Source organism: Nelumbo nucifera, chromosome 2, assembly GCF_055504915.1.
Source record: "Nelumbo nucifera cultivar China Antique chromosome 2, China Antique-T2T, whole genome shotgun sequence".
Taxonomy (NCBI): domain Eukaryota; kingdom Viridiplantae; phylum Streptophyta; class Magnoliopsida; order Proteales; family Nelumbonaceae; genus Nelumbo; species Nelumbo nucifera.
The window spans coordinates 23,942,993-23,966,920 of NC_142650.1; the positions used below are offsets into that span (position 1 = coordinate 23,942,993).

The following is a 23,928-nucleotide window of genomic DNA, read 5'->3' on the forward strand; positions in this document are numbered from 1 at the left end:
CATGTTTCATGATAGTAGTAAGGTCAAGTTGGAATTTTGGTTTTGAATGTAAGAATTTCATATATTATCTAGTTTTGTAATGTGTTTCCAGGTTGACAAATTAGCTTTGAAGGAACAGGAAGTTTCTTTGTTAGTAAAGCTTGGTTGTCTAGGGGAGGGGGAGAAAATATTTAGAGCTTTGCTCTCCATGAACCCTGACAATTACAAGTGAGCTGTTTATCTTTCTTGTTTATTTCCTTCATTTTTGTAGGTATACATTCCAATTGTGCCTTGGAAGCGGCTTAGCTATGATGATGATTGGGTTAAGAATGGGATGCTTTATGAAAAATTACAAGTTGATGACCTTTTACATACTACACGCATAAATAGAATTTGTTCTTCTTCAACTTGAGATGGTATGGAATGTCTCAGCAAGCTAGCTATGATCTGCAACATTGTTTTATAACCATATTGATTTTGGTCTTAAAATGAAAATTGGTGATTCTCAGCAAACTATTGAGGTACATTTTGTTTCACATTAGGGTATGATTTCATCAGCAGTTACCAGGATATGACATTCTTGAAGATTTAACACCCCATGACATGGCATGACATTTGTGGTATGTCTTGGTACAATCCACTCTGGCATCAGCAATAGAGTAGGTTTGGCATGTTTTCCAATGATGTCAGGTCTCAAACAAAACATAACATGCTACATGACTCTTTTACATGATAAATGGGCAGCCCAATGCACGAGGCTCCTGCCAATGCAGGGTCTGGGGATGGACAGATGCACACAACCTTACCCCTGTACATACAGAGAGTTTGATTCCAAGATTTGAACCCTGCACATGATATCATAATTATTTAATAATTTGTTAATATGTGTGCTGTTAGATGGTTGTAAATTTGTATATGTTTAAGCATTCTATTTAAGTAACTTGCATTTGAAGTATTATAAGTTAAAGAGTTACAACAAGCAAATTGAGGCCATGGTTGTCAAGGTGCTAAGGCTGGGTGACTGTGGAGTGCCTTGTCAACTAGGTGATTAGGCACCTACCTAGGTGATATTTTTTATGTAAAAAAACCTTGGTCATCAACTTGCTCCTAGTTTTTGTAACAACTAGAAAACATTAGAACATTGTGACATTAAAGAGTTTTGTGCCAAAAGTAAAATTAAAACAATATTACATAGTGGATGGAAAACTAGAGGATGGCTCTCGATTCTGTTAATGCAAGAGGGAAATGCAGGGAGTGGTTTGCGTGTTAAATCAAAGAACAGGAGAAAACAAACATGTGGGTCTTATTCTGAAGGCAACAGAGATATAGAGATTAAAAATGCGAGTGCGAGTGTTTTAACCGTGAAGAAAAAGAAAAATGTGAAGGGCCGGAACCCTTATTCTGGTCAGAATTAGAAAGGCAGCTAAGGGATTTCACAGAGGATTTAAAGTTAAAAGAGCAAAAGGCGGAAAATTCCATTTTATGGCTAAGTTGAAAATTAGTCTTTTATGATGGCTTTCTGCACCCTCTTACCTTATTTACACAATATGGTATGATATGGTTTAGTTGCTCTAGACCTAAGGCTATTAAGTATTCCATATGGAAACACTAATGGTCCTTTTGGTTGCCAAGAAAGAATGAGATGGGAAAGGATGGGATGAGAAGGGAAAATTTATTTTCTCATTTTGGCATTCAGGTGTTTGATTGCTGAGAAAACTTTTTGCCTGATTTTTTATATTTTGACAAAAATACCCTTTAAGGATACCCAAGATTATAAAAATACCCTTATTCCCTAAATGTTAGGAAAACTAAGTTTTTCATTTGATTTATTATACTGTTCATCGTCTTCCTTTGAACTCAAACCAGTGGCATGGACGAGGTGAGTTCCAATCTCCCCTCATTTCTCTCTCTTTCTCCTCTTTTTTTTCCGATTTATTATACTGTTCAACGTCTTCCTCCCTTCGAACTGAAAACTAGTGGCATCGACGAGGTGAGTTCCAATCTCCCCTCATCTCTCTCTCTCTCCTCTTTTTCCTCCTATCCCTCTTTCTTTTTTCCCTCTTCTTCTTCATCTTTTCTTCGCTTGCCTCTGCTACTTGAACCAGTAACGATAGAAAGACCTCTGTCCCTCCCGTTTTCCTTGATTTCTATTTTTATTTCAGCCACCTCCATCTCTGATGTCATTACTCTGCCGGATCTCTCTCTTCTACAACACCGCTGCACTGTTTCATATCCCTCCCTCCGTTCACATCTTCAACACTACTACTCCGTCCTTCTCCAACGCCATTGCATTGTTCATATCCCTCCTTCTGTTCACATCTCCAACACTGCTACTCCGTCTCTGACGTTGTTACTCCACCGGACCTCTCTCCATCTCTGACGATGCCACTACTATTTATTCAATCAGCTTCAAACAAGTCATGGTATTTTTTGGAAGTGGTTTCCTTTCTCACTGGGGTCGCACCGTTTCAGTGCAACCCCACGTTCCAAGTTTTGGGAAACCGCATCTCACTATTTCTTGGTCCGTCTCACAAAACCAATGAATGAAAATGGGAATCTGAGGAGAACATTCCCATTTTCTCTTCTCGGTTGCACCAACCAAACAGACTGTAAAGCAGTGCACAACGTGATCCAAAAAGAATGTCTAATCACCTAGTTTCAGTGCACAATCAGTACATTTCTTTATATCATAAAATGTCATTTTTTTAATCAAACTCATGACATTTTATGATATAAAGAAATGTACTGATTGTAGAGATTATAGATACAGTTAAATATGTACAACTGAGCCAGTCCATTGCTGCCTCCCCTCTCTGGTTCTAACAGGGTCTAATCCTTTTATATTGCTCAGTTACTTTAATGGGCCCCCCTCCCCCAGGTTAACCCCTTGTTGGGCTACAGAATCATCAAGAGAAAGATCAAGGTATTCTAATAGACTGCTTCCGAGGTATCATGCATATGTCTTGCTTGTTGCTGCCTTAATTTGGTATCATAAGAGGCAAGGTCCTTTAGGTTCTCCATTCATTCATCTGTGTGCTAATCTTCTTCTATAAGCAGATTCCTCAATCCAATTGTTCTTGCAAGTGTAAGTCCTTGTCTCCTTTGTGATCTTGAGAGCTGTACTTGAAGTAGAGGAGAGGAGAAGAACACCACTGATATGCTGTGAATATCGAACTGAACTGCTCAGTTGGCAGTACTATTATTTATATTATGATGTAGTACAATGATACAGGAAGTTACTAGAATGCCCCAGATTAGTGATGGGACACCCAGACAACTTAAAACAATAAACAGGATTAGGCCCATTAACATAGGCCTAGTATAGGACAACTAAAACTTAAGTATAGGCTAATAAGAACTCTTATCAGCCGAATACTCATACATACAAAGACTTCAATCCAACACTCCCCCTCAAGCTAAGCATGGATATCAATAATGTTTAGCTTGCCAAGCATGTCCCTAAACTTTGCTGCTGCCAGCCCTTTAGTCTGTACATCTGCAATTTGCATCTCAAATGGAGTATAAGGCACACAGAGTTCACCCGAGACAATTCTTTCTCTAACAAAGTGCTGATCAATCTCAATATGTTGTCTTGTCATGCTGCACGAGATTGTTGGCAATGTTGATGGCAACTTTATTGTCACAATACAGCCTGAGAGGACCTTCAACCTTAATGCCAAGTTCATTAAGAAGAGTTCTGAGCCATAAGAGTTCAGCAACCCTGTGGGCCATAGCTCGATATTCTGCTTTTGCACTTGATTTAGCCACTACATTCTGCTTCTTACTGCGCCATGTGACCAGGTTTCCTCCCACAAATGTACAGTAACCCGAGGTTGACTTCCTGTCTCCAACAGACCCAGCCCAATCTGCATCAGTGTAGGCTTCAATTTCAATTCTATTGTTTTTCCTGAAGAGAATTCCCTTCCCTGGGCAAGTCTTCAAGTACCTGAGAATCCTTTCAACTGCTTTCATATGAGGGATCTTTGGAGAGTGCATAAATTGACTGACAACATGCACATCATAAGCAATATCTGGCCGAGTGAGGGATAAGTATATCAGCTTCCCTACCAATTTTTGGTATCTCTCTCTATCACAGTAGTCCTTCCCTACTAATTCCTGCAGTCCATGATTCTGTTCTATTGGAGTATCTGCTGGCCTGCACCCCATCATGCCTGTTTCCTCTAGGAGGTCAAGAACATACTTCCGCTGACATATGTAGATTCCCTCTCTTGACCTGGCAACTTCAATCCCAAGAAAATATCTCAAATGACCCAAGTCTTTGATCTCAAATTCCGAAGCTAGAAACTCCTTCAGTCTTTTTATCTCTTCCAAGTCATTCCCGGTAATTACCATATCATCCACATAAACAATGAGTGCAGTAAGTTTGCTATCCTGTCTCCTTATGAACAAGGTATGGTCTGCACCACTCTGAGTGTACCCCACTTTCTTCATGGCCCCACAAAGCCTCTCAAACCATGCACGGGGAGATTGCTTCAACCCATATAATGCTTTCCTCAGTCTGCACACCTTTCTACCAAAATCATAGCCTGGTGGAGGTTCCATAAATACCTCTTCGTGAAGGTCACCATTTAAGAAGGCATTCTTCACATCCAGCTGATGAAGTTCCCATGAAAAATTTGCTGCTAGTGACAAAAGAACCCGAATTGTGTTGAACTTTGCTATTGGGGCAAAGGTTTCTTTGTAGTCAATCCCTTCTTTTTGAGTAAACCCCTTTGCCACAAGTCTGGCCTTGTACCTTTCAATAGACCCGTCCTTCTTGTGCTTTATAGTAAACACCCACTTGCACCCAACAGTGCTCTTCCCCTCTGGCAGATCCACTAATTCCCAAGTTCTTGCTTTCATTAGGGCTTTCATTTCTTCATTCATAGCTTCTTTCCACCTTGGATCAGACACAGTCTCTGGGTACTTAGAAGGAACACACATAGAGGAAAGAGCATACACAAAGGAGTGATAGGCAGGAGATAAATGTGAGTAAGAAACAAAATCAGCAATGGGGTGCCGGGTGGTGCAAGAGCGAATAGGCTTACAGAGAGCAATAGGAAGATCCAAATCAGAAGTATGTGAGTTGGAATTACCTTGGATTGTAGAGACAGATTGATTCGAGTCCAACTGGTTGCTGTCATGAGATTGAGGGCCCCTTTTTCTTCTGTTGTATGTATGTATCTCTTTCTGTTGCCTACTGGAGCCTTCAGGAACATCTGCAGCATCAGGAGAGGTAACCGGCACAGTGGGAGCCTCACTGGGTTGACCTGGAATGCCACAACAAGGAGTAGGAGGAGAGGATGGAAGACCCGAGGTAGATAGGGGAACAAAAAAGGAGGGAGAATGAGAATCCTCTTCCATCCCACTAGTCTCCCCTTGAAGAGGATTCTGAGAAGACTAAAAATAGGGTTGAGACTCAAAGAAGACCACATCTCTGGTGACATACTTTCTCTTGGAGACGGGGTCATAACACTTGTAACCCTTTTGTGTAGGAGAGTACCCCAGGAATATTCCCTTTGTAGCCTTAGGATCCAGCTTGGTCTTCTTTGGATCCTTCACATGTATGAAACATATACATCCAAAGACCCGAGGAGGAAGGGAAAAATCTGGAAGAGTGGGACACAAAACAGAGAAAGGGGTTTTCATACCCAACACCTTAGATGGCATCCGATTTATCAGATATGATGCAGTAAGAACCGCTTGAGACCAGTATTGCTTGGGAACTTTGTGCTGGAATAGTAAGGCTCGAGCTGTCTCCAATAGATGTCTATTCTTGCGCTCAGCAACCCCATTCTGCTGAGGGGTATAAGCACAGGATGACTGATGTAGTATGCCAACATCTTCCATGAATAAGTTCAAGGATTTTTCAAAGTATTCAGCAGCATTGTCTGACTTGAATTGCTTAGTCTTCTTATTAAACTGAGTTTCAATCATCTTGCAAAATGCCATAGTTATCCGTGGTACTTCATCCCGTTCTTTTAACAGGTAAATTCATGTGCATCGAGAGTAGTGGTCAATAAAACTGATAAAGTACCGGAAGCCATCAAAAGAAACAATGGGTGAAGGGCCCCAGACATCAGAATGAACCAAATCAAAAGGAGCACAAATTTCATTACTGGAAATTGGATACACAGTTCTACATTGTTTTGACACTTGACATACTTCACAGGTTAAATCCTGACTTGAAATGCCCTTAAACAGTTCGGGAAACAACATTTCTAATGAAGAGAAAGACACATGACCTAGCCTAGCATGCCAAAGATGCAACTTAGCTTTTGACTCCACACTCTCCGGACTACTACCAGCATATGCTTGTAAGGCTGAACCGATGTCTACATCAAGATAGTAGAGTCCTCCATACTCATGACCGCACCCAATCGTTCTCCTTGTCAATCTGTTCTGGAAGACACAATGAGTAGGAAAAAAGGTTATGCTACAATTCAAATTTTTGGTAAGTTTTGAAACAGACAAAAGATTTGAGGTGAGACTGGGAACATGTAAAACTGATTTAAGAGAGAGGTCCTTGCTTAGGTCAACCATTCCCTTTCCAGAGATAGTGGAGAAAGACCCGTCAGCAACTCTCATCTTATCCTGACTAGACAACAAATGATATGAAGAGAATAAGGAAGACATATGTGTCATGTGGTCAGTTGCACCGGAACCAATAACCCAAGAAGTAGAGTCAATAGATCCAGTGGCACTGAAGGCAGAGGCTGTACCTGATCTGGCAAGAGATGTAGAAGCAAGAGAATTATTCCTTAGACGGGCTAATGCTCTGCTAAGGCCCTCTACCTCACTAGCAGTGAAGTCCAAAGCACCAGTTCCAGAGGAATCAACAACCTGTCCCATAGGAGAAGAAGACCCTGTTGGAGTATTCTGTGAGTTGTCACCATTGTTGCTTGTGACAAGGTTCCCACTTGCCGCAGGCCTGTTATCCCTAGAAGAAACTTCTCTGGATATTGGAGACATCTTGACTGCAGCCGCTGTGAAGGTGACACTGTTTAAGACTAGCCGAAGCAGTTCTGAAGGTTCTGAACCAGTTCTGGAGCAGGTTCTGATTAGCCGAAATGATCACAGCAGGTTCTGAAGCAGTTCTGAAGTAGGTTCTGATTTGCCGAAGTGATTACAGCAGGTTCTGACAGCACTCGACACAGTTTCAGACTTGCCGAGACTGTCACAGTTCTGAAGCAGTTCAGTTACAGCAGCAAGCAAGGAGTTCTGGGCTGGTAACCGACCTGAAACTAAGGGTTCTCAACTATTGTGCTATGCAGACTCCACTTGAACTTCAAGTACTGCAACTGTAAGGAGAGTGTCCCTCCTTCCGGCCAATACTAGGACTGCTGACATCAGTCCTCAACTAGGGTTCACAGTGCTGGACAATCTGGAGCTGGCAGCTCCCTAGGTAATCTTCACTTGAGCTGAAGCAGTTCGGGTACAGCAGTGGTGAGAGGTTCCGGACTGATAACCAACCTGAACATGGAGCTGTTTACCACTGTGCTATGCTGGTTTTGCTGGGGCTTCGAAGCTGCAGTTGTGAAGAAGCTCTCCCCCTTTCGGCTAGGGCTAGGACTGCTGACATCAGTCCTCAACTAGGTCTGTCCTATACAGACCTCTCTTAGTAGCCAAATAGCTACTATTTGCTGAGAGAAGAACCTAGTAGGACATCCACTTCTGGGCCTTACCTCCCTTGAGCCCTACAACCAAGGGAAACCCTAGGTTCGAATCTTCTTTGTTCTCTACCCTAGTTTTTTTTTTAGCAACCCAGAAAAGAAGAAAGAAGATGGAGAGAACAGCAAGAGAAGAGAGAGTAGTGCGCCGGCTGAAACCAAAGAGACCTAGTGCTCTGATACCATGTGATCTTGAGAGCTGTACTTGAAGTAGAGGAGAGGAGAAGAACACCACTGATATGCTGTGAATATCGAACTGAACTGCTCAGTCGACAGTACTATTATTTATATTATGATGTAGTACAATGATACAGGAAGTTACTGGAATGCCCCTGATTAGTGATGGGACACCCAGACAACTTAAAACAATAAACAGGATTAGGCCCAGTACAGGACAACTAAAACTTAAGTATAGGCTAATAAGAACTCTTATCAGCCGAATACTCATACATACGAAGACTTCAATCCAACATCCTTGAAGCACTGTCTGATGTTCCATCCTTGTCTAATTTCCAATACCTGGTTCTCCTGGCTTTCCAATGTTGCGTCCATCGAAGTTTTATTTTAATTCTGTTTTGGGGTGGGGTAGACAGTGCAATATTGCCTCTAGTTCTGCTGGTGGATGATTCTGGCACCACTAGTCATCCTCTTAAAAATTTATCTGTTGGAAAGCAAGTAAAATTCTCTTTTGTCTTGAAAGCAAAAAATCCCATCAAGGAGCAATATGCTTCAGCCACAAGTATTAACAAGCAAGTAAAAAAGAGGTCGTTGAAGAGGAAGAAAGAATGATTTCTACTATAGCTGTGGGCAGTGGTAGAAATTAGAGAAAACCCAACTTTTTTCAGAAAATCAGAAATTTAACAATAGAGTAAGTGAACTCTAAAATTTCAATTACAAAAACTCTTGTCTACTGACAAAAACATGAGGGCTTGGATCTCCATTCACAAACTCCAAATTTGACTAAAAAATCCAAAGCAAGTTCTTAGTTTTACTGCTCTAAAACTAAGACACCCATAGTTAACCCATTAAGGGCATTAGGGAACTCAAATGGGGGCCCTAACTCCTAAAACCGGTGTTGTCAGACTTGGAGCAGAGAGAACCAGAAAACTGATTGGTCGCAGTTTTACCAGTTAACTGGGAGGTTGGATTGTTCAGCCACGAAAACAGTTAAATTATTGATGAAGCAATAATTTGTGGCATGAAGTAGGAAGGTTAGCTCAAAGGAATAAAGCTCTCTTAGGGAAGTGGTTGTGGAGGTGGCCTAGAGAAAGGGAGAGATTGTGGCATGAAGTGATAGCTAGTATACATGGCAGACGGGAAAATGGTTAGGATGCGGGTGTATCACGTCAAGCTACGTTGGCATCTCCTTGGAAAGCAATTTAGGGTGTCCTCCCTTAGTTTCTCAACTTGGTCAGGTATGATGTCAACTCTGGTGACTGTTTTATTTTGGGAAGATACTTAATTCCCGGCTCTCTATTCTCTTTTCCTTTACAAGGAAAAAACTGTTTCTCATTTTCTTCCTTCTATTACTTCACCCTCTTCCTTAAGCTGGGACTTTGGTTTTAGGAGAGGTTTGAGGGATGTTGAACTTAGTAGTGCTTTAGAATTGTTGTCTCTTCTTGGCAGTGTCTTTCTGGACCCTCTTCGCTCGGATGTGAGACTATGGTCCCCTCATCCAAAAGGTTTTTTCACTTGTGCTTCCTTTTTTAAGTCCCTTTGCCCTTCCATGGGACAGTTGGGTTTCCTTGCTAAGGAGATTTGGTTCAGACCTGTTCCTCCTAAAATTATAATATTCTGCTGGGAGGTGTTTTATAGAAAGATCAATACTCTGGATTGCTTGCAGAAGAAAAGGTCTTTCATGTGCTTGTCCCCTAACTGGTGTGTACTTTGCAGGGCTAGTGGTGAGGATTGCTCCCACTTATTTGTATCTTGTTCCTTTTTTAGTGCTATTTGGAGTTGGATCTTTTCTTTGTTTGGATGCAGGTGGAATCTGTCCTCAGAATTAAGTCAACTGTTCGATCCTTCTTGTTTTGTGTGGCCTACAAAAAGAAGGAAAAACGATGTGGAGATGTATTAGAGTAGCAGCCTTGTGGACAATTTGGGAAGAAGCTTACAAACTGTTGAGGATTGTATATTGACTAGAGCCATTCATTGGCCAAGAACTTTGGACTTCTTTCATACGTTTTCCTTTGATGACATTTGGAGTAACTGGAAGGCGGTAGCCACTAGTCATACGAGGAGGGACAAGGCAGCTGCAGTGTGGAAGCCTCCGCCTGAAGGTAGGGCTAAGCTGAATTTTGATGGTAGTAGCCAAGGAAACCCAGGCCCTTCGGGGATAGGAGGGGTGCTGAGAGATAGAGAGGGCAACATCCTAGCTTTGTTTTCAGGCCCTGTGGGATTAGGAGACTCAAATAGAGCAGAGATCTTAGTGGCTGTACAAGGCATCCAGATTGCTGAACAGTTAGGAGTTCAACACTTGATGGTTGAAGGAGACTCTAAAATTGTTGTGGGATGGCTGACAAAGCCAGCTTCAGCTGTGTGGCGATATAGAGATTTATTGAGGAAAATCAATTGTCTCACAAGAAATATGACAGTTACCTCTCTTTGGGTAGAAAGATCAGCAAATTCCTTAGTGGATGGACTAGCTAAGCAAGGGGTTTCAAGGGATCATTTGTTTTGGGCTGCTATGTAATTTTATTTCTGTTTATTTCTGCTTATCCGGTTCTTAGTTGATATAATACTTTGTTAGAAGAGGGAACAGCTCGTGCTTCTTCATGGGTTTCCTGTATTGCCTTATATTCTGATTTAATAAATTATCTTCATTCATAAAAAAAAATAAGTTGACATCTCTGTGATCTCAAAATCCTTATTAAGTCATTGAGAATCTGTGTTTTGCATGTCTGAATGTTATGCATGTAGATGTTGTTGAAACTATTACCTCTGGATCTAGGCATGGCTTCTTGATAATCATACCTTATGGAAAAATATGTAAAAGTACTGATACCCAGGGAAAAAGGAATATGATGACTTGGCCATTTCTCTATATTTTTCCTCCTGTATAAGTTGGCTCTGGGCCCTGGTTCACTCCACGACCATACAGTTCCTCCAAAGACAACAGAACTTGGCCTTTGAACACTCTAAATGAATGTTCATGAGTAAATTAATATTTATTTTCTCCGATGTAGCCATCAGTTTTCACATGCTTTATTCCCTCCATAACACAATATACAAATAGGCATCAAACCCAACCCAACCTAGATCCTTAATTGCTGATAAAAGATAACTTGCTGAAAGCTCGTCCTCTTCTTTCCTCTCTTTATTCCTGTCTGATTTGACTCTTCTTCTAGCATTTTTCTTAAAGGAAATAGATTGATTGACTTCAGTACCAAAGGTTCACTTACTGCCTTCCCTACCAATCTTTTCCCTTCCATGCATCACAACTTTTGGTGTTGAGCACTTCTTGTCTAAATTCTGTCTGACAATTTGCTCATGTTGTGTCCTTGTTTATCTAGATGGTGGTAATTATTATGAGGCTCTTGTTCTAAGAATACTCAATCTTCTGTTTTTGATAGGTACTAAGAAGTCAAATCATATATTTGTGTTATTTGCACTTGAATATGATTTGTGTCTGTCATATGTTTACTTAATTTTAGAAGGTCAAATGATATGTACCCAGGCCTATGTTTCAAGATTGCAGTGTCTAACTAATTTTATCATTTGGAACTTACTCAATCCAGATATTATGAAGGTCTGCAGAAATGTTTAGGGCTATATTCAGAACATGGCCTGTATTCCGCTGATGACATTGATAAGCTAGATGCCTTCTACAAGTCACTTAGGCAGCAATACACTTGGTCATCTGCTGTTAAGGTAAGGAATTTGTGCCCAAATTTTCTACCTTTTCCAGTTCTTTTTGTTACTGTTAAGTAACGAAAAAATTAACGACAAGAACTCTACTCTCTCTCTCTCTCTTTATATATAGATACCATATTTTCTTATGAACAGTGTTATCTCTAATATATTGTGCTAATGCCTGACTAAAATCTTCATGAACTTGTTATGCAAAACAGTGTTTCTATTAGCCAGATCCTGAGCAAGATGTTGAGCCATTGACTGACATGGACTCACTAAGGCAGCCTTTTTACACCTTTGTTGGGTGCTAATGGGCAAAAAATTATAGTTCTCCCCGTATATCCACCTCCAAGGAATCTCAATTGCTTGTATACAAAAAGGTGGTCTTGAAAATAAATCCTTTTCCACTAAATACCTCCTTATGGTCTATGTTAGGGATTACTGGGAAGAGGTATTATTGTTTTTCTTAATGAAATATGTGAATATATATATACATATATATATATATTGTATATGATATATATATATATATATATATTTGTTCATTTATAAGGACTTCAATTATTGAAATTGGGAAAGAAGGCCCTTACTCATGGATGTTTTCAAAAGATATTGTGTGGTAGTTATAGTGGGTATGCTCATGGCTATGATAAGCCTGATTCTTGAGTGGTAATGCCCATGAAGACATAGAGAAGGCAGGTGAAACTACTGCAATCTATTTGCTTTGCATTCTGGAATCCATATATTGTCTGGAGTTGGATCCTAGTAAGAATACAAGTCCTTGATTCTGATTCTACATGCAGAACCTATAATCAATTCTATAATATTTCTCGATCATACAATCTTTATTCCAATTTGTATGGGATTTGATAGTGTTGGATTTTGGTAAAGTCAAACCAGATTTGAGAATGTTGTCCTAATGGCTTCTAGGCAAAGCTGAATTCGAGAATATTAATTCTGAATATCTTTTTGAAGAATCAAGAAAAATTTTCATTAAAAGAAAAAGATTACATCTTAACACCCTTGGTTGTCTAAATGACACACCAAATACATCAAATACATTCTCAAAGCATTAAATTGAAAAGGATTCTGCATTACAAGGTTGTAAGTCAAGGGAATTCCAGACCAACTAATCGGCTTTGAAGACTTGATCAAAATCTGGGAGCTGAGAACCCATTCTGAGATCAGACTGGACACTGTAGCTACCATGTATTCTATATTGTTTGACCTGTTCACGAAAACTCTTCTGTTTCTCTCCCTCCAAATAGACCAACATACTGCAAAAGGGACACAAATCCAAATAATCCTGGCCTTCTTACTGCCTCTGAGCTTTGGCCACAATGAGAATATTTCTGCTGGAGTTGATGGATGGAAACCAGTCATTCAAATAGGAAAGAGAAGAACTTCCTAATGAAGCTTGCTATGCTGCATGAGAACAAATGGAAGACTGTTTCTTCCTCCTGATTGCATAAATAACACCAGCTGGCCAGATGTAATCCCCTAGATTCCAGACGATCAGAGGTGAGGATGCTATCATGTGCCACCAACCAGGCAAAGGGTTAGGGGGTATTGGGTTACCCCATACTCCTTTTATCTGATCTGAACCCCTTTCTTCTCTTATTAATCCTTTGTAGAATGACTTAAATGTGAATCTGCCTTCCTTGCATTCTTTCCACCAGAGACCATCTTCTAAATCTCTAGAAATGCTGGTCCCTTCTAATTTTTCCAGAAGCAGTATACACTCTTCCACTTCTTGGTCTAATAGAGGCCTTCTGAACTTTGGATTCCTGATTAATTGCTCCCCTCTCCACTCATAACATTGGGCTATTGAGACTTGTTGTTCTGTTAACTTGTATAATTTTGGGCACACCTCACTTTAAACTTGTTCAAGCTTCTTAATTCTTGATTGAAACTCATGATTCCTCTCCAGACACTCACCCCATAGGAGCTCCTCACTTCCCTTGGTTGTTGGTTCCCACCCGAATCATATCACACTATACTTCCCAACCACCACCCTCCTCCATAAAGCCTTCCTCTCTCCCCCTTGCCCAAACTTCCACAGCCATTTCCCTATTGTTTATTAACTTTACCCTTTTCAGTCCCAAACCTCCCCCCTCCCTTGGCTTGCACATCTTTTCCCACTTGACCAAGTGATATTTTTTGGCTCTCCCAGCCCTTCCCAATAGAAATCTCTTTGAAGTGCGATTCTCCCACCCAAAGATAGGTACTTTGGCCTTCCATCTGTCCAATCTTTTCTCTACTCTTTCTAATGGTGGCCTCCAAATGCTAGTTGCTGCTGTCTTTGACCCCATTGGAAGCCCTAAAATATATAAACGGAAGCTCTCCTACTCTGCACTCCAGCACCCCTGCAAACTGATCCATCTCCCCCCTACTTATCTCTCCTACTCCTATCAGTAGACTCTTCTCTAGATTCACTTTCAGTCCAGTCAGCAACTTGAAGTTAGCTAGAATTGCTCTGAGATTCGGGACTTGGTTCACTGAGGCATCTAAAAAGATTAAGGTGTCATCAGCATACTGTAGGTGGGATATACAAGGTCCTTCAGATCCAACCTTAAAGCCTTCAATCAAACCCCTTTGAACTCCTTTTTTCATGATCAAATTTAGTGCTTCCATCACTAACACAAACAGCAAAGGGGAGATTGGATCTCCTTGTCTTAATCCTCTAGAGGCTTGGAAGAACTCTGAGGATACCCCGTTGATAAGCAAATAAAAGGATGCAGATGAGATACACCCATACATCCAGCCCCTCCAAGTTTCCCCAAATCCCATCAGCCCAGGATCTGCCTTCCTTCTACAAAAGCCATCTGAGATCCCCCCCCTCCTGGATCACCATCTTCAGCCTGCTTGCCAGCACTCTTGCCAAGAGCTTGTAAGGGCTACTTATTAAACTTGTTGGCCTGAAATCATTTATGTGCACTGCTCCACTCTTTTTCTGTAATTAAAGCTATAAATGCTGCATTTTAGTTTTCCAGAACTCTTTGTACAACTGCATAAAATCTTCTTGCAAAAAGTACCAGCAGCTTTTGATGAAGTTGAAATTGAATCCATCTGGGCCTGGTCACCATTTGTCTTCTTCAGTGCCTCCCTTACCTCTCTGCTACTTCAAGAGCCCTCCCTAACCAGATTGCTGAACTGTTGGTTAGCTGACTTGGCTCTTAATCTCCCAATGACACCTAGCTCCAATTTCTCCCCATATACAACATCTTGTAATATTTTTTTTATCAATAATGGCAAATTTTATTAAAACATTGAAGCTTTAAATACAAAAGAGGGGGAGGTAAACTGTCTTAACTTCCCCAACAGCATAAAAAGAAACAATTTTAGAAATGATCCGGAAAAAAGGAATCCCTATTCACCCCTTGCTTGGCCAGCCCATCAGTAAGCGAATTAGCAGTTCTCTTCACCCAACTGCATTTAACCTCAATGTCCCAAGTCAGCCACTTAAGTTTTTTATTTTCATTACTGTAATTCCATATACCCGAGCTGTCTTCCCTAAGCCATCTCACCACTACCTCCAAGTCACCCTCAATAACTAGTCTTTTGATGTTCAACTCCCTTGCTCTTTGGGCACCTTCCAGGGCCGCAAGGATCTCAGTCCTAAGAGAGTCTCCTTCCTCAATAGGGCCTGAGAACATGGCTAGAATAAGCCTCTCCTCATTCCTGAAAACTCTCCCAATACCAGACAGCCCTGGGTTCCTAAAGCTGCTGCCATCAAAGTTTAGTTTTATAAACCCAGTGGGAGGAGGGGTCCAAGAGGGATTAGAAACCCTTTTGACCTTGGCAGAGTTGGTGGTCTCCTTCTAATTCCTCGGCAAGTCATCAAAGGAGAAGTCTGGAAATAAGTCTTAAGATTTCAGCCAGTATACCACTCTTAAGTGTTTCAATTCCAATAAGTTTTCAATGGTTCTCTCCTTTTCTAAGAAATTTGTAAATTTCTTTCTTCCCATAAAAACCAACAAACTGTTGCCCTAATATATCACCACATATTCCTCCCTCTTTTCAAAGGCCAGCTAAAGTAAGAGGGAAGAAAAGGCTTTGCAAATTTGAGAGGGGGGGGGGGGGGAGGGTCCAACTACACCCAAGGAGGGAGAATACCCATTCCCAAATAGTTCTAGAAACCAGGCAAGAAACCAATAAATGATAACCAGTTTCCCCTTCAACTTTGTAGAGAATACACCCATGCAAGGATAAACAAGAATTGTGTCTCTTTCTTTGAAGCAGGTCACCTGTGTTAATTCTTTCCAGGAATGTCTCCTAACAAAAACTGCCAACCCGAGGAGGAATGGGCTTGCTCCAAACCTCTTTAATAGGGAAAGACTGTCCACTAGAGGCAATAGGCATGAAAAAATTGAGTTTTTCTTCCCCATGTCTCTACCACTTCCTCCTCCACCTTCACCCTGGTGATCATGTTTTTTCTTCTTCTTCCATTTGCAAAGGCATAAAAAAATTGAGTGTTCTTATCCCTTTCTTTTAAGCACAAAGCTCTTGAATTCTGTCTCCACCTTACTTCATCCCTTAAGATTAGACCTTAGCACTAAGGGCTTGTGGTTTGATGTTTGAAGAGCCAAATGCTGTTGTATTACTTCTCCCACATGTTCTACCCAGTCTCCCAAGAAAAGGAATCTGTCTAGTCTTCTTAAAATGGCTGGAATTTGACCATTTGACTAAGTAAATCTACCTCCGTTTAGAGGTGGATCTATTAGTTCATTATTGCTGATGAATTCCTCAAACCTTATCATCCTACATATATCCTGCCCCCCCCCCCTCATTTTATTTCTCCTCACTATACTAAAATCCCCTCCCACACACCACGACCCAACCCACTTGTGGCTCAAATCCCCATGTTCCTCCCAAATCCATTTCTCCTCCTCTTCCTCTTTAGCGAATAGTCAATAGGTTCCTGAATTCTCCTGCAACCAAGATCCAACTTGTTTAAGCGTTGTGCTTTTGTAATTTGAAAACTCTATTACCGGATGGCGTTGTTCCCCTCTCCCAATCTCTTTCCCCCTTTCTTTTGAAAAAGAAATTCTTCTTTGTCCTTGAGCTCATTGATCTCCATTTGTTCCTTTTCTTGGCTTTCCCTCTCATCCCCACCATCCATTTGTAATCTTTTCTTTAATGCCTTTTCTAGCTCAACGTCTTCTTCCTCTTCCCTTCGTCTCTTTAGCGTCTCCTTATTCTTTGACTTCTCCTCTGTATCACCCAGTGTTTTAAAAGTGCAAGGCGCAAGGGTCAATTTGCACTTGAGGAGCATGGCAGGGTGCACACCTTTTTAAGCTAGGCATAAAAATTAAAAAAAAAGGCTAAAAAATAAAAAAAATAAAAAAATGCAAAATATAAAAAAATTATTAAACATAATATCAATAAAAATATAAACATTAATTTTAAAATAAATGCTTTAAAAAACCTATTATCTAATATTAAAATACATAAATATAACATGTAAAGCATATTTAAATGAGAATTTAAAATAAAATCAAATATATAAAACATTTTCAAGCATATAAAACCCACAATCTTGCTTTTTTTTTTCAATTGCATTACTTTAAGTAGCTAATGTGATGTAAAATATATTACATTCTTGATTCTACGAGCCACCTTTGTACCATGCCTCGCGAGGCAAGCACAAACAATTCCACATTAGGTCTTAAATTCTTAGTTCTCACACAAAAAAAAATAATGATTTTATAGTTTTAATTGCTTTTTAGAAGACATTTATTAGGATGAATGAATAAACAACCTTACCAAATAGGGGGTCTTGAAACACCTGTAAACAGGTGTATTGGGACCCAAAAGATATGATACGATTGTATTGAAATTTTGAACCTTGATCCTTTTCACCATCAAGAATATTTGGCAAGTCTAGCAGCAAGGGGATCTCAGAGTCTCTTAACCCTCTTCTGAGGCCCAAGTCACAACCAATCCCATTATTTGAACTTGAAGGAACAACGAAGTTTGATACATGTTCTGCTTTTAAAGAAGATAAAGAAAATAAGGAAGGAAATTGATCTTTCAAAGGGGTTGAGCCCACCCAAGTGCGCTCCCAAAATTTAACATATTTGCCCAAATAGACGTCAAACCTGATAATCTAGCAGCAACACTGAGTCTCTGACATCCTACCAATGTCCAATTGGCCATGTATACTAAGCACCACCTTGTGCCACAATTAGGGGTGGATTCGAGCCGAGCCGAGCCGAATAGTGCCAGGCTTGAGCTTGGCTCGGGACTATTTTACAAGGCTCGAGCTCGAGCTCGGTTCGAGCCAAAACCTTGAGCTCGAGCTCGGCTTGGCTCGGCTCGGCCCGTTTTATATTTTATATATATATATATATATATTCGAGCTGGCTCGCGAGCCGAGCTCGAGCAGCTCGTGAAAAGCTCGACTTGTTGCCACACCTAGCCACAATTAATCTCTCTCCATTCGAAATCTCCACAACCACTTTCCCAAAAGTGCAACATTCCTCAAGTCCATGTTTTCCACGTCCAAATCACCACCTTGAGATTTGCTTTTGCACTCCATCTACCATCTAATCAATGATCCTTTTTAGTCCCTCTCCCTCATTATCTTCTCAATTTCCTTGCTCATGTTTTGAGGTATCTTGAAGGCTGATAAATGTAGACAGGGAGGCTAGACAAGGTGCACTGTATCGAAGTTATTCTTCTCCCAAAGAGATATACCCTCTTTTCCACATAGTTAATCTCCTTGAATACCCCTCTATCACTGGGTTCCAAAAAGAATGATCCCTATGATTAACTCCAAGTGGGCAAGTGGTAAGCCTATATATTTTGCTTAGTTTTTTATGAGGTTTCAATCTGTGAAGCAAGTTTGAATGTTCTGCATCATTTTTAATGTTGAGAATGACTATAAAATACATAGTTACATACATATGTTGGTGTTTTGCAATATTTTTTGAAGGTAAAAATATGTTTATTTAAATACATAGTTACATACATGTGTGTGTCTGAGTGTTCTGCATCTTGGTACACCATATGGTTATTGGATTTACAGCAATGTGTATTGGACTTTATTTATTTGTTTTCTTCTCAGAGAATACCACTTGATTTTCTAGAAGGTGAAAATTTCCGAGAAGCAGCAGATAATTATATCAGGCCTCTTTTAATTAAGGTAATGGTTATGGTTGTTTACATCTAAATGATTGCCTACTGTTTGAGGGTCTTCACATACCTTAATATTATTTTTTATGTAAATTTCTTTCATTGTATTTGGATATACTTTGAGGCCATGCTTACATAGATTCCTCTTGGTACTCTGCATTTAGGGAGTTCCTTCATTGTTCTCTGATCTTTGTCCTTTATATGATCATCCAGGCAAGGTTAGTCTAATTTCTTATTTTCAGTATGCAATGGAAAATTTGGAGATATTCTTTTGAGTTTGTGAAGGCTGAAGTTGTTTGGTTGTCTTGTAGGATATTTATTTCAGTTGTTAATGTATTTTTTGTATTTTACTTTGCTTTTACAGGCAGACATTCTGGAGAAGTTGATTCTTGAGTTGGAACATTCAATTAGAAAGACTGGAACATATCCAGGGAGGTAACATGAAATCTTTAACTTCCAAATGATCAATTTCTGGAAGGGGGAGGGGGAACTTTTTTTCTGTGCATATCTATTATTTAGGGGCCACCATAGTTGTTTACTGAGCCTGTACTAAGCAACATAGGTATGTGTTTCCAAGAAACATATATAAATGCATTCTGTGTTCTCTAGAAGTCAGCAGGAACTAAGAATTTGGCAAAAATTGTCTTAGTTATTTGCAATAGGCTACCAACAAAAGACTCATTTTCTTTTTTATTTTTTTTTTCATTTTACCATTTAATTTTGGACATAAATCTTTTTTCATTGTTACTGTAAATCTTTTTTTCATTGGTCATAAATGCATTTGGCAAAGTCTGTTTATGCAAAAGGGCATGCAATGAGAATATGAGATACAATAATTTTTTAGGGGCTGTTGCAGCACCCTTTCTGATGTGCACATTGAAAAGTGAAGAAATTGAGTTGTCAGTTGTCACATCCTTGTTGCAGCAAAACTTTTAATAATAAAAGTGAAACAACTTAAATGCCACATCAAAGTTGCCTCCACCAAACAGGTTTCTGGCGGAAATGTTGCATAAATTTTGGGGCATCGTCAAACTCTTTGTTAAGAAAACCAGAGTCTAAATATTTGATTACTTTTCCTTTTCCTCCTCTTTCTTCTTTCTCTCCTTTTTTCTACTTCATCATCATATTATCGATTTTGTTAAAAATTATCAAAACATATTTCTGATGCATATGATTTCTTTTATCAGTTAAAATAAAAGAAAATATGAGTTTATATGAAAAATGGTATACAAACAGCAATGTGCTAGCCCCCCTCCCCCTGTAGTGAGAATGGACCGAATGGGCCTTAGTGTTTTTTTTTATTAATTTCTTCTAAGTAGTTTTTAAGGTTATGGACCTTAGTTATGTTTTTTTTTGTTTTCTTTAATTAATTTTTTAGTATTGGCTGCCCCATTAAGGGCATCCAGGTAATTGTACTTAATTTTAGAATTAAGTTAATAAAAGAGAGCAAGGAGGCTAGGGAGAGAGGTTCGAACTCTTCTTTTCTCTCTTCCCTTCTCTTCTTCTTCCACAACCTACTGCTGAAACCTCTTTCTTCTCCTTGCTCTTCATTTCTTTCTTCCTTTTCTATATTTTCTAAATTACTGCCGGTGTATTTCTAAACTTGATATCAAAGAGGGCTCTCACTTTTAACTTCTTTCTCTTTTCTTTGCCTATACACAAAATGTATGGAGAACTGATCAGTTGATCAATCAGGAACTTATGCAGCCTAGTTAGGAGGGTTTTTGGAGAGTTTTTGTAGAGGTTTTCATCCTTAGTTGAAGCCCAAGGAAAGTTCTTGGAGATTTTTCTCAAAAACCCTAGAAAACTGGAGAAATCTTGTTATAGGTCGTAGAGACAGTTTGAACCAAGCACTTGGGGATCAGGGGTAAGCCTTTAGATTTCTATTAAGGGCGGTTTTGGTTGGGTTGAGTTTTGGAACCTCAGGTAAGAGCGGTTGTTCTTTGCTTATAACAGTAAACCTAGCCTAGTAAAACCCTAATTTGATTTTCGTTTACATCCGTTCACTCAATGGAGCAAATTGGAGGAGAGACTAAATATTTCGCAGATTTCGAGTTTGGACATGGGGGGTCAGTGGAGAATCTTTTTGGGGCTATGACCACTGTGAAGTTAGACGAGACCAATAATTTAGCTTGGTCTCAATCTATTAAGATACATGTGTGCAGTAGATGAAAATTGGGTTACATTACTAGGAGCAAGAAGAAACTGAGGAGGATGATCCTACCTATATGAAAGGTGGATGCAAGAAAGCTACACAATAGTGGGTTGGTTTGTGACTTCTATGCAACCACACATTGGTCGGCATTACTTGTGGATGAAAACTGCAAAAGTGTGGGATAGTGTCATGGAGACCTATTCCCAAAAGCTTAATGTTGCTCGGGCCTACAAATTGACGCATGATGTAAATAATCTGAGACAGGCGGAGAAGCCCTTAGCTGTCTACTTCTTTATGCTGAAATCTCTTTGACAAGAGATTGATATGATGTAGGGGTGTCGATTGGATTGGATTTGGTCCAATCTGATCCAGTCCAACGTGAGTCCATTACAATGGATCAGGTCCAATCCAATCCAATGGATAATTTGAACCGATCCAATTCAATGTTCGGACCATCCAATTTGTTCAAATTCATTTTAATTTGGATTGTTTTCAACCCAAACCTGGTCCATTGACACCTATATTCTTATCTTATATCAATGGACTGGATATTTGCTTAATCTAACCAAATTGAATATAAATTTATTACGAATGGACCAGGCCCAATCCAATCTAATGAATATTATGGACTAGATTGGTCCAATCCAGCGTCTTTTTGGTCTGTCCAATCCATCCAAATTGATTTTGGACTGGACGGGGTCCAATCCAAAATCGGTCCATTGACACCCTTAATCTGATGGAGACTGTTGTTTTGGGTTGCACAAAGGATGGAAAAACATATAGAAAGTTGGTGGAGAGAAATCGGGTCTTTGAGTTCTTCATTAGACTCAACTCATAGTATGATATTGTGAGGCAAAATGTCTAAGCAAAGGATGAGGTGACTTTGTCTCAGGCGTATGCTATGGTGAGCAGTGAGGAGATTAGAAGACATGTTTAGTCTGGTGAGTCGTAGGTTGATCACTATGCCAATGTTGGGGTGAAGCCAAAGGTTAACATTGGGAATAAAGATGTTATCTGTGAATATTGCAAGAAGCCTAAACACACTAAAGACACTTGTTGGAAGCTGCATCAGAGCTCATTCCTGCCAGGCTCAAGAAAGAAAATGGTGGAAAAAGGTTTGAAATTGAGAAAGGTGGAATTGCAAATGTAGCCACCTCACAAGGTGAACAAGAACATGGTGGAGAGAAGTTAGTGGGAGAACAACTTGCAATCGCCAAGGCTGAGTATGAGAAGTATGGCCGAATAATCAGTCATTTGGAGTCCACTGCTATAGCTCCTTCAGAGATTGTTCCTTCCTCTACATATGCTCACTCAGGTATTTGTGTCACTACACATCATACTTTTGTCTCAAGTACTCATAAAACTCTTGGATAATTGATTATGGTGCTTTCGACCATATTACCAGTGTTTCACAATTATTCACCTCTTACCAACTCCTTTTTGGTTGAGATAAGATATCCCTTGTTGATGGCTCTCTTACCCCTATTACGGAAAAGGGAGACATTAAGACCTCTAATTGCCCTGACCCTATCATCTATTCTTCATGTACCTAAGCTTAATACCAATTGCTTTCATTAGTAATTTGACTAAATCACTAAATTGTAGTGTGACCTTTTTCCCTTCATATTGTGTTTTTCAAGACATAAAATCTTAGAAGGTGATTGGGAGTGGTCATGAGGCGAATGGGATCTATTTGGCATGCCTGAGCAGAGCCAAGTACAACCTAAGAGAACTGCATTTGTTTCAAAGTCCACTAGTCGTAATTATGTTATGTCAGTCGTTTGGGTCACTTGTCGTTTTCTTCATTGAGTTAGTTGTTTCCAAAGTTATTTAAAAGAATCAGTCTATCATGTCTACATTGTGAGTCCTGTGAGTTTTCAAAGCATTGTAAGAACACTTACCCTTCAAGTAATAAAAGATCGACTATTCCTTTCAATATCGTGTCTACATTGTGAGTCCTGTGAGTTTTCAAAGCATTGTAAGAACACTTACCCTTCAAGTAATAAAAGATCGACTTTTCCTTTCAATATTGTTCACTCTGATGTGTGGGGGCCTTACCATTTACCATGTATGTATGGGTAGCTATCGATATTTCATCCTGTTTATTGATGATTTTTCACGATATACTTGGATTTACCTTATGCACTTTCATACTGAAGTGCCTAAACTTGTGCAACAATTCCATGAATACATACTCAGTTTAACACTTATATCAAATTATTCCAATCAGACAATGCTAAGGAATATTTTGAGAAGGACCTTACCTCCTATTTTGAGATGTTTGGGGTTGTTCATCAGAGTTCTTGTACCCGCACTCCACAACAAAATGGAGTAGAGAGAAAAAACAAACATATTATGGAAGTTGCAAGGAGCATCATTTTTGCTACCCATGTTCTTGTAAAGTTCTGGGGTGATGCAGTTTTAACAACTACCTACCTTATTAACCGTATGCCTTCATGAATCTTGTGGTTAAAATCTCTTTTTGGAGTCTTCGTTCCTGGTGTTGAGATTTTCTCAATTCCTTTATGGGTTTTTGGTTGCACTTGTTATGTCCACATTCCTAGTTCTAAGAGACATAAGTTTAACCCCAAGGCCTAGGAGTGTATCTTCCTTGGTTATGCCTCCACACAGAAAGAGTATTGTTGTTTTGATCCCATTAGTGGCACCCGGTTTGTTTCCATGGATGCCACCTTTGCAGAGTCGGTTCCTTATTATAATCATCCTTTTAAGGGGGAGAGACCTCTTGAGTTGTTTTCTTCATCCCTTCCTTTTCCAACTCTAGTTGGGTCTTGTGTTGAGCCCTCCATAATTACCCTCATTCCTGTGGAGGGATCCTCTCTGTTGAGGTCTTCCATTTTTGCTCCAACCCCTCCTACTAGTTCTCCGGTTTTTACCACTCATCCTATTCTCTAGAGGTGGTACCAATGGCAAAGGCTAAGGCAAACACAGGTTAATCCCACACCTCTAGTTGAGTCTCAAGTACTTCCAATTACTAAAGAGAGGACATGTCCATCACCTCTTCCACTAGCACCTCATTTCCAAACCTTGACCTACCCATTGCTTTGAGAAAAGGTAGGAGGAAATGTATGGTTCATTGTATTTCCAAACACCTTTCAGAAGCCTTAGCCACATCAG

The 23,928-nt window shown here is 39.9% G+C and overlaps 1 protein-coding gene across 2 annotated transcripts in view; it reads left to right on the forward strand.

Annotated features, from left to right (window-relative positions):
• The window catches only part of LOC104595258 (N-terminal acetyltransferase A complex auxiliary subunit NAA15-like), a 74,099-nt gene that overhangs the window by 32,371 nt on the left and 17,800 nt on the right, over positions 1-23,928 (forward strand). For both annotated transcript variants that reach the window (XM_010255909.3, XM_010255910.3), the window contains 5 exons: positions 92-207; positions 11,387-11,519; positions 18,571-18,648; positions 18,803-18,856; positions 19,003-19,073. In XM_010255909.3, the coding sequence (XP_010254211.1) occupies positions 92-207; positions 11,387-11,519; positions 18,571-18,648; positions 18,803-18,856; positions 19,003-19,073 (452 nt within the window). The remainder of the gene's footprint in view (positions 1-91; positions 208-11,386; positions 11,520-18,570; positions 18,649-18,802; positions 18,857-19,002; positions 19,074-23,928) is intronic.